Source organism: Cyprinodon variegatus, unplaced genomic scaffold (genome assembly GCF_000732505.1).
Source record: "Cyprinodon variegatus isolate N-32 unplaced genomic scaffold, C_variegatus-1.0 Scaffold589, whole genome shotgun sequence".
NCBI lineage: Eukaryota > Metazoa > Chordata > Actinopteri > Cyprinodontiformes > Cyprinodontidae > Cyprinodon > Cyprinodon variegatus.
The window spans coordinates 365,228-376,556 of NW_015151042.1; the positions used below are offsets into that span (position 1 = coordinate 365,228).

Here is an 11,329-nt window from a genome sequence, read left to right on the forward strand (position 1 = left end):
GTGATCACAAAAATCGTTTTTATTTATTTACTGATTAACGCTAAATTCATTAAATCACAGCAAACGTATTAGTTTTACATATAAATAACGATCCATTGGTTATTTCTTGCTATCAGTCTTTTCCTTTAAAGCAGTAAATTTGGAGCATTCAGGATTCTTGGGAGAAACATTATATTTCTATATGAAGATTATTCAAATATATGGTCATAATAGGAATCATTGTAAATAAGACTGCATAAAACACAGAGGATCATATAGAAAAATAGGTATACAAAATGTTTGTTATAACACTGATGAGCAAAAAAATGATCAAGAGTGAAATAAGACAAGTCAGGCAGAAAGGAGCGCTTGAGGTACTTTTATTAAGAAACGGAGGAGCAGTCCAAAGAACATTTAATGAGCTCAGTATGGGTTTACATTTCAGACAGGAGGCGAATAAAATGCTTATAGTCTGAAAAAAAAAACGCTCATCATCTGAACCACATCAGCTACTGTTTAAACTTCAAAAATAGTTTTAAAGTGGATAAAACAAACAAGGAAAGAAAAATCCGTTCTCAGACTGGAGTCAGAAAAAGGTCGGGTCAGAGGTCAGGAGAAGATGTTGCTGTCTGTCGGTCTGTCAGGTCAGGTGTCTGTCTGTTATGACAACAGTAACCTGGGGAACAAGAAGCTGCAGAGTTATTAACAGAAAGGGAACTCCTAACATCTCCTAACAGTTTTAATTTAAAATAAAAATCTGTCAGAGATGCTGAAGAGTCTGGACATCATTGCTTTACTCCTCAATGAGAGGAAACATGATGCCAGGCAATCTGTTGCCTGCTGAGAGACACAGTGCTGTGGAAACCTGTCAATGATTTAAAACCTCTAAATAACTTTACAGATTTCTACTTTAACAAATATTTTTTCCTTCCCTAAAATTTATGCAGTAAAAAAAAAAAATAACCCCAATTAAATCATTTTAAGTTTGTGGCTAAAAACGTGACAAAGTGTGAAAACAGTGGAGACGTTTCCAAGGCACTGTGGCTGAGGGCTTTTATTCTGAAAGGCATTATGTAATCAAATGTGTCTTAATGTTCAGTGATATGCAACACTTACCCGTCTCCTAGTAGGTACGGGGGCGTTTGTGGGACTCCTCCCGCGGAGGATCAGCCAGCATCACCTTCATCTTCACCCCATTGACGATCCGACCGTGGAGCAAGGCCTTGGCCTCCTCTGCACACTGAGAGACTCCATTTTAACACTCGCCATGATGCTTTGAACCTTCTTCACTCACTTGTCAGGAAGTGAAACAGACTCACCTGTCTGTCGGCGTACTTAACGTATCCAACGTTCCTTCCTGGAACCAAATGGACCTCGATCAGAGAACCAAAGCGACTAGAGGCAGACAGAGGGAGACGCGTCACACTGGCTGGATAATAATCCTTTTATCTGACTGTTCTTCAAATAGCCGAGTGCGGCGGCGTTTACCAGAACACGTCCTCAAGCACGTTGAGCGGCAGGGGGGAGGGGTTGAAAACGACAAACAGCCGCTCCTTGGTTTTACTGTCGGACGGAGCGAGCTTCTTCAGGGAAGGCAGGCTGAAGTCCACCTGGATCCGAGACAACGAGTAGCCCTGGTGGGAAAACGATCACAGTTCCTCCATTAGAGCACGGGGACAGGAAACGGGAACAAATGCTGCTCTGTGATTGGTCCAAATAAACTCTTCAGGCTAAAAATCAAAGGGATATAACTTTCTCTGGATGCTTACTGTCGCTAAAAAGCAGAGAAACTGGAAAAACTTACAGGCGATTTGACCGCCTGCCCGCAGGAGGCGCCGTTCCAGACCGTAGACATGATCTGAGCTGTGACCACCTGAGAGGCCATCCGACCTGCAGGGCTGCACACACATTCAGAGCTCGCATGAGCCAGGCACTTATCCTTAAACAAAACAAACCTTCTCTGTTTCCCCAATAGTCAAAGCTAATATCGTAATCAAACATATCAGGAGGAACCGTCTGAAAATGAATCGACTTCAGACGAACTGTTGATTAACAGCTTAGTAGATATAAATCTATTAACTTTGGACAATATGAATACCATCTCAGGGTGTTATAGATGGACATCTGATCTGCCAGGTTGTTTTTTTATTATTAAATGCCATTAATCTTTCTGTAGATGCCCAGTAAACTGCTGTGTCTCCAGTGCTCACCTCTCTCCATCGTCGTAGAAAGTTACTTGAAGTCTGTTGCCGGGCGGATACTCAAAGCCGTTCAGCTTCTCCTTGGCATAAACCGATGATCCCAGATTGTTGTAGCGAATCAGAGCGTAGCCCAGAGGCCCTGCGGGGAAAACAGAGGAGCATCGTTAAGGTTCCAACCTGAGCTTCATGTCAAAATACAACCTATGGAGTCAATTTTGTTCCATTATTGTTGCTTGCTCTAAAGAGCTGATTTTTAAAACCATTTAGTCGAAAAAAAAAAAAAAAAGGTTTTGAGAGGAACTTTTCTGTTTTCTCAAATTTTATTTACTTTTTTTCATATTTTATTTTTTTTAATCATTTTTTTTACAGATATGCTTTGAATTTTTATATTTAAGCCCAATACAAATACAAGCCCTTAATACCCACTGGCCAATAAAAAATGTTTTTGCTAATGACCAGCAGACAATAGAAAGGGCAGACGGAATATTCAAAAAGTGATATTTGAAAAAACTGAATTTGAAAAATGGAAAGAAAAAAACTATAAAATATATATATACGCACACATATTAATATATAAAACTTTTTCCTTCAATTTGTTAAACTTAAAAGCTTGTTATATATTATTATATAATAATAGCTTGTTATGATTATTATATTTTTTAAAGTTAAAATCCTGTATGGTATTTTATTTTTACATTTTCTGGTTATTTGCTGGCAATAATAATGGAGCTTAACCCTCTCCGCATAAAGCGCACTAGTCCCCCTCCTGGTTCTCATGCGGTGAAAATCAAACACTTTTAACCTTTGGTCAGACAGTAGGAGTCTCTGAGGAGCTCGCAGTACTCCATCCCAGGAATAAGGTCGAACAGAGCAAAAATCTGCTCCTGGGTGAGGGCAGCCCGCGTGTTCAGGATCAGGGAGCGAGTGATGTCGCCATGACGATAGTCCACTACCATATGGCCTCCCTGATCAGCTGCTGTAAATAAAACAACCAGGTTAGCGAGTCAGAACCCGATCAAACATTTAAAGGAGTCCAAGTTAAAGTGCCTACATGCGGGGAAGGTGTGCTGGCTAAAGGAGTCGACATAGCCGTACTCTCCCCCTCCCCTGGATGCTCCTGCATCTTCAGAGTAGTTGTTTTTACTTCGAGGCTCAGCCAGGATGGCTCTGTAAGCTGGAGACAGAATGACAACAAGAATCCTGAGCAGGCCGACTGACATCCATGATATGAACCATGTGCGCTCAGACTCACATTTGTCACAGTTCTCAATGGCGAGGGCGGCTTGAGAAGGCTTGTAGTAGCGCACGTAGCCCAGGCCTTTGCTTTCGCCTGTCAGCTTGTTTCTGATGAGGTCGCAGTATTCTATATCTCCGTACTCCTGAAAGACAAGGAGAAAAAAAATGTAATAAAAAAAATCACTCTGCGAAAATGAAAAAGAAAATTTTTTTATGGAATCAGTGAAGGAACTGAGTGCAGGCTGACCGAACCACCGCTAACATCAGCTTATTGCGCCTAAAGACCAGTAACTTCAAGGTTTAGCCCCTTCATTGTCTGATCTGGGGTCTGTTTCATGAAGCAGGTTTACCAACAACAATAAGTGTCTAAACCTGAAAACAGGGAAACTCTGACTGTTCCGTTTCACAAAGAAAGTTTCCTCAACCACTGTTTCCGTCACCGTAGTAACATTCTCCCCAGAGCTCACCTGGTCGGCAGCAGGTATTTACTGTGTAAAAGAAAACTGAATTAACATGAGGAGGAACGCATGAGACGATGCACAGGTTCTATATATTAGAACAACATTTTTAGACTTCATTTTCACCCAAATAGATTAGATTTCATTAAATAGATACATTAATCTACTACCATTCCAGAAATAATCCTGTAATAATATGGCAGTCACACTAGAGTATGGCAAGCCGATTTGATATTTAATAGTTTAACTGAATATGTATTCCTAATATTTGAAAACTTTTTCTTTGTCTAAATGACAATTTCAAACTAAATGACATTCTCTACATCTAGAATAAACATTCTAGATGTCTGTAAATAAGTCAGATCTCCATATTGCTATATATATTACTTGTCAGCATTTGTATTATTTTAACTATGAAAGAATGTTTTTCAGAAATCATAAACAAATATTCAGTCAAGCTGATAAATGTCAAAATGTCCACTTAAAATGTGTAAACATTTGTAGATATATAAACCTCATTCTAACTAGTATACTTTTTCTTTTACTTTCTAAAATTCAGTTCCTGCCACAAAAAATGTAATTTAGAAAATATATTATTACAGTTGGGTTACAGCCAGGGCTAAGAGTGTTATTTTGATGAGGAAGAATCAAATTTTAGTTATCTAAAAATGGAACAACAGAGAGGAGAGTGCTTTTAATAAATGTAAAAACAGCCTGCCATAGCCCACTTCATATAAACTTAAGCATTTATTGGAGCAGCAAATTTCTGCTTCACCATCTTCTTCTCCTTTGTAGCTCTAGTGCCGTTTCTGTGTCTTTTAAACACATTCTCATTTTTTATTTATTGTTTTTTTCATTTCTTCATTAAAATCTCTAGTCCAGTGGAACATCAAAAGAAGAGCAGAATGACATCAGAAAGTCTAAGGAAACAAAAAAACAGCTTTACAGATGAGACCCCCAGAAAGAGGTTTGTGGTCTCTGAGGGTGGACCTTCCACAAGCTGACAGGACCAGATGAGGACAGTGAGAAAAGAAAAGAGGAAAATTTTTGAACAAGGAGGACCACTGCCAGCCCCAAAAGAGATTAAAGACAGAGAATAAAAATGAGGAAAGAGTTAAATTTAGGAAAAATATGTTGAGCTAAGAAAGCTTGGACAAGGAGGCTATGGATTGGTTTTTGCTGGTTATAGGGTCTATGATGAATGACCTGTAGCCATTAAACACATCCCAAAAAACAAGGAGATGCTAATACATAAGGATGAGAACGGAAAGGAGGAGGCTATCATGTTTAAAACAACCAGGTCAGCCATACTGTCCAGATAGACTGGTATAATCTGGATGAGGAGGTGATTGTAGTTATGGAGAGACCCATGCAGGCTGACGACCTGTTTAAATACATTCAAAACAACAAGGGTTGCATAACGAGGAAGAATGCTAATATCACGATAAAACAGCTGCTAAAAGCAGTAATTCACCTTCAGGAGGTGAATTATCTTCCACAGAACATCCTGATAGAGACCAGGTCAGAAGTCCCAAAACTTTATCTCACAGACTTTGCTCTAAGTTACTGGTCTGACCCCCCACCAGAAGAAAAGGGATCTTCAGTTCTGGACCCACAACTGTGGCAGGTGGGTTTGGTCCTGTATGAGATTCTGTTCCATACCAGGAGATTCCTGCCAAATGAGCTAAAGATCAACCAAAGCCTCTCCAAGATGCCTGGCAGTAGAGGCAGAGAGGCGCCCCACCATAGAGGAGCTGTTGCATCATCAGTGGGTGTCGAAAGAAGACACTCAAATATAACCAGAGAACAGCTGCAGACTTCCTAAGAAAATGTTTACAACTGCAGGAATTTCACAATAATTAGAGACTGATTTGTCCAGCTGTTCTGATTTCCATCTTAGTCCAGAACCTTAATTTAGTTTGAGGTTCCTGCCTTATAAGCAGGTGTTCTGGTTCCCCCATTTTTCAGAAACATCCCTCAGTTTAAATGCAGTTTTTTGGGTTTTCTCCGAGTGATCTCGTTTCCCCGTATAAAAATAAATTCCCTTATTTTATTGATTATTTGGGGAGCACCAAAAGGAAAGCCTCAAATTCCAAATGAAACTGTCTCTAACTTGATTACAGATGTTTTCCCTTTTTGGGGGCGTAGACCCCTCTCATCCTAGAAATGCTGGGAGCTTCAATTGGGAACTGTGGCTTTTTACCAGCTGCTCTGGTTTGGCCATATTACAGAAAGCCTAAAGTTAAATTTAAAATGATCGGTTCTGTTTGTAATACTAGTGCGTCCACTTCATTGGAGATGACAAAGGAAACTTATGAAGAATTCCCATCCTTTTTTAATGAGAAGGTTGCTGCTGTAAGGGCCAACATGTCCATCTCTTCTTTGTGCTGGTTGGTGTCCACTCAGCGCTCAGCTGTTTTCATCAGTCTGTGTCACTCTCTGTGCACACAGGGATAGTGAAATAAACTAAAACCCTTTTCCTGTCCCACAAATCCAGTCCCTCCTCATTTTTTTAAAGAGGTTTGGGACACCATTGGCTCGTCTGTCAGGGAGATCATCAACAGCAGCTGAGCTCCTGGTACTGTGCCCTCTTTTTGTAAGAGGGCTGTTGTTGAGCTGGCCTTCACCATGCAAACTGGCAAGTCATCGTCCAATTTCCTAGCTACCCTTGGCATCTAAAACCTTAGAGAAATGCGTTTTTTGCACAGTTGCAAACAGCAAACTCAGCGGTAAGACTAGAGGAGGGGGATCTGTGTTTACATCAACAACAGCTGGTGTAAAAATGCTAGAACAGTCTCCAGCTTCTGCTCTCCAGAGATTCTGACTGTTAGCTGCAGGCCGTTCTACCTGCCCAGAGAGTTCAGTGTGGTTAGCATCACTGCTTTTTACGTGCCCCCCAGCCCTAATACAAAAGAAGCCATGAAGACTCTATACCAGGCTATCTCTGGGCTCCAATCTGCACACAGAGGGTGTTTTCATCATTGCTGGGGATTTTCGGTAGTAAAACTAAATCTATAACAACCAGTAACAATATTATAGCTCTTTTAAAATACATAAATAAAATCAAATAATGACCACTTCTATATTACAACATACAGCATCCTATGTTTTCCCAGGTCTAACAAAGGGCTCAGTCAACTTTGAAGAGTCGTTTTCCAGTGTCCATATGAGCTTTGAGCTCTCCATCAGCTTTATTAGACACTGAAATATATGTGCCAGCTTTGCAGCTGCCATTTCATTTCGGCATTTTTGTCTCCAATTCTGGCCACTCTGCTCCCTCCATTTACTTTATACCATTATGGCGGGGCGTGTAGGCAGCGGTCCAATACAGCTCTCCAAAGCTTCACAGAATATGCCGCCTAGAACTAAAAAATCATAGGTGGCCGCAGACAGGAGGCCTCTGATTGGTCAAACCCACATCCACTCTACTCTATGCGTATTTCCTGTTTGGTAGCTTACCGGCTTGTTTTGTTTGTATGACCGCCATTGTGGAAAACGCCTCATGAAAAGTGAGGTGCGTGAGAACGCTGGGACCATTTTTCCACTTGGATCCCCGCTCTTTTTGGTCCTCACGTCCCTCCGTTGTCGCACAAACTTGCCCCCACTTCCTCATCGCCTCGGCCGTATCTAGACCCACAGCTAGTTCCTGATTGGCCCTCTTGCGTTGTGGTGTGGAATAACACAGCGCAGACCACGCTTCAATATTGGACATTAACCAAATATATCTGTGACAAGTTCACTGTGACACACTGCTGCAGGTAGAGCCGCTCTGGGACACGTGAATCATTCTACAGCGGATCAGACCCCCTTCACCTACCTCTGAATGAGAAACCTAAAGTCTGCCCAAATTCTCCAACCCACAGGGTTATTGTTTAGCTCTATAATTTCTGGGATGATTTACTGTCCAGCTGTTATTGTTATGGTTAGAGATGACAAAAAATGGATATTGTTCGTCATTCAGGGTAAGAGTTTAGTTCATCTTTTTTCCTCCCACTTAATTTCTCAAATATACCATTAACTCACAAATAAACTGAATTTGGAGTTTTTGTTATCTGCAAGTTATAATCATCAAAATTACAACAAAAAAAAGGTTTGAAATCTTTTACTTCTCTTTTTCCTTTCACAACGTGAGGAACTTTTGAAGTAACACTCACTTTTATAAGACCCCATTTAATCTTTTGTGAAGAAGTAAAAGTTCTGGTGGTTTCCAAACTCAGTGAGCTTTCAGTCATTTTTCTTTCAGTTGATCATTCATTTAATAGTAAAAGCTGGATTTAAAACAGCAGGTCAGACAACTAACACCATCATTAGAGTAAGAAACGTTAGTGAGCAGTTACTCTGAAGGTGTTTTTGAGGTCCTCCTCTGTGAAGGTTTTGGGGATCATGACGAAGATCCTGGTCAGCTCTTCATCCTCAACGTCTCTGTGCTTCGCTGACGACCTCGACTGTGCAATAAACACCTACAAGAAGGAGGATGGAAATTCAATTCAATTCAGTTTATTTATATAGCGCCAAATTCACAACACATGTCATCTCAAGGCACTTTACAGTTCAACCAATGCATGTAACAGACTGATATAACAAACTCAGGGACTTAAAACATGACGTCATGACTTATGGCTGCTGTCATCGATCCATTAGTCAAACACATAGAACAACAATATACTGATTTATTTAATGAATCCCTCTGTGGAGCTGAAGTTGGTTTCTGATTGTTAGCTTCAGATATGAGAAAGCAGCAAAGGAAAAATATATGGAGTCAATTTTGTTCCTTTATATTGATGCAATTAAAGAACACGTTGAATGAAACGAAAATTAAAATATATATATATATATATATATAGATATATATATATATAAGATAAGATAAGATAATCCTTTATTTGTCCCACAGTGGGGAAATTGCAGCGTTGCATCACAGTACAGTAGGAAAAAAGAAGAAGAAGAATACAAATTATATATAAAAAAAAAAAAATACACATTAAGTATATACAGACAGACAAGGCAACACTGGTATAAAAGTATAGTATATATATATATATATATATATATATATATATATATATCCAGAAATATTTAAATAATAAAAAAAAGATTTTTCACATATATTTTTATATATTCTCTTTTTAATAAAGCCATTTTATCAGTTCTGGGGGCCTTTCATCGGGAGCCAAACAGAAGCCAGCTTCAGTGTCGTTAGCTACAGTAGCATGTTAGCTAGTACAGATTGAATTGAAATGACGGGAAATGTAACTTTATTTCTGCCCTCAGCAAATCTACCTTTATCGGTTTGGTCCCCTCCAGCAGCACCTTTCCGTGCATATCCTCCATGGCCATGCAGGCCTGGGAAGATTTGGCGTACTTCACATAGGAGACGCCTTTGGGCTCCTTTGTCTGCTTGTCCTTAAGCAGCCAGATGCCCTGAATGTCCCCATATTTGCTGAACCTCTCCCGGAGGTCATCTTCCGTTACACACCGACTGGTGACCACGAACAAACGGCTGTTCGGGGGGTCGTCCAGGTTTTCGGGCATGTGTTTTGAAGAGCTGTCCTCCATCTTGGCTGTTTCTCTACAATCGGCGGTGATGCGTTAGAGTCCCCCTCAGAAAAAATAAATAAATACCGTAAATGCTTTAAATGCAGAATAAATGCAGTTTTTGAAATACACTTTAATCTAAGAGGGGAACTAAAATTAAATGGAATACATATCAGTATTATATCGATAAAAACAAAAAAAAGATTTAAAATTTACGGTTTTAGATGAGTTCGCTCTCCTTCTTCTTAGTGATGTTTAACCGCGGTGGCAAATAACTGGCTCATTACCGCCACCTACCGGTATGGATTGTTGAACAAAATGAATTACTCTAGCCAATATATTTATGTGGTTTAAAATCCTCCATCTTTAATTTATCTGATATTAATAATATTTAATAATTAACAATATCCTAAACTTTTATGTTTAATTCTTTATTTAATTAACTAAAATCTCCTACGGTCCTTTTTATATATACATTTTATTACATTTTCAAACCTATTCATTAAATCACTATCCATTTACTATCAGACATCTTGAATTATTTTGTATGATGGACACCTGAACAGATACCAGATGCTCCTGTTCTTCCATCCATCTTCAACCTTCTTACTATGTTTTCCCAACCAATTTTGGGCCCAAAAACTTTTCAGATCCTGTCGCAAAGATTCTGATATTCTCTCTTATTCTGGGCTTGGTCTGTACAGTTAATTACAAATGCTGCAAATAAAATGAGTTTCTCAAGTGTCTGAGTGAAGTTCATCTCTTTCTACTTTATTTTGCTTTTGAACCTGATTCTGAGCTTGATTCATTCCTCCTGTCCTTTAACTCCTCTTATGCGTTTTTCAATTTTCCCTTGTATGTTTTTATAAAGTCTCTGTGTTTTGTTAACCTTACCTCTAAAATGTTTATCTTTAATCAATCTAAATACTCATTAATTGGTATTCCTGTTATTACTCCTTTCACTGTTTTATTTTCTCCTATGAATTTAACCTCTATGACCTCTTTCTTCCCTATATGTTCAACATCCATGCTTTTTTTTTGCGCCTCATTTTTGCAAATTACCAGCAAGTTTCCATCTCTCAATTTCTTCACTATTTCAACTGCCTTAATTTTCTTTTTATTTCTCTGGAAATCAAAATGGGGCTCAAATGACTGTTTTTTTTTCAGCACTGAAACTAAATATCATTTTTATTTGTTCTCTTACAACCTTCCTTCGCACAACTCTTACTTCAGCTGAACATCTTTCTTCTAATTCCCATTTATTTCCTTGATTCTCAAACTAGCATTTACAGCCTCCATCTCTCTCTTTCCCATTCATTCTTCCTCATCCTCATCTACATGACTTGCCATTTTGTTGCATCCATCAACCAGTCTGGGGAAAAAAAAAATTTTGAACCATTTTGTGTTTGAAGATGTAGTGCCATCTACCGACACAATGGAGAATTACACCCAATTGTACATGGTTCGTTTTTATTTTCTAAAACTAGACCAGAAATGAAAAGTAAAATAAAAAGAACAAAACAAAAACAAAACTCAAACAACGACTAACTAGTACTATGTGGGATTCGGTGAAGTAGCAGTATGGGGTGTCTTAATGAGAATGATGATATGCATCCAAAGTGATGTTCCAATCTGTGTCAAGTAATTCAGTTCAATTCAGTTTATTTATGTAGTGCCAGTTCAGAACACATGTCATCTCAGGGCATTTTATGGAAACAGTTCAAGCGGATCATACAGTTGGATTTATTTCTAAGGAAAACTAGCTGATTGCATCAACTGATAAAGTCAAAAGCATCCCTCACACCAAGCATTGTAGCGTCTACTTCAGGTGTTCCTTATTTCTATCTTGTTTTTAGCCTCTACTCCCACCAGCAGAGGGAGGGTATGTGCTGAAGTAGTAAAATGACAGAAAGAGATGGT

The 11,329-nt window shown here is 39.1% G+C and overlaps 1 protein-coding gene across 3 annotated transcripts; it reads right to left on the reverse strand.

The window, feature by feature from the left end:
• Nucleotides 1–206: 206 nt before the first annotated feature.
• Nucleotides 207–9,684, reverse strand: rbm45 (RNA binding motif protein 45). 3 transcript variants are annotated; one of them, XM_015392400.1, is made up of 12 exons: nt 9,626–9,684; nt 9,155–9,474; nt 8,212–8,334; nt 3,433–3,559; nt 3,236–3,354; nt 2,983–3,160; nt 2,190–2,319; nt 1,784–1,877; nt 1,468–1,613; nt 1,299–1,374; nt 1,096–1,219; nt 207–655 (listed from the first exon to the last, which is right to left on the reverse strand). In XM_015392400.1, the coding sequence occupies exons 2-11, from the start codon at nt 9,428–9,430 to the stop codon at nt 1,103–1,105; spliced, it is 1,386 nt and encodes a 461-aa protein (XP_015247886.1). In that variant the 5' UTR covers nt 9,431–9,474; nt 9,626–9,684; the 3' UTR covers nt 207–655; nt 1,096–1,102. The 3 variants fall into 3 exon arrangements, with proteins under 3 accessions (XP_015247886.1, XP_015247887.1, XP_015247885.1); XM_015392401.1 differs by having other exon boundaries at nt 2,983–3,153; nt 3,232–3,354; XM_015392399.1 differs by having other exon boundaries at nt 208–655; nt 2,983–3,156; nt 3,232–3,354.
• Between the last annotated feature and the right edge of the window lie 1,645 nt (nt 9,685–11,329).

Excerpts from the sequence above, each read along its gene's own strand:
- rbm45 (XM_015392400.1), bottom strand. The coding sequence starts at position 9,430 with ATGGAGGACAGCTCTTCAAAACACATGCCCGAAAACCTGGACGACCCC. Across the intron at positions 2,320-2,982 it reads CTCCTACTGTCTGACCAAAG|GGCCTCTGGGCTACGCTCTG; the intron begins GTTAAAAGTGTT and ends TTTTCCCCGCAG. Across the intron at positions 1,878-2,189 it reads TTCTACGACGATGGAGAGAG|CCCTGCAGGTCGGATGGCCT; the intron begins GTGAGCACTGGA and ends ATGTGTGTGCAG.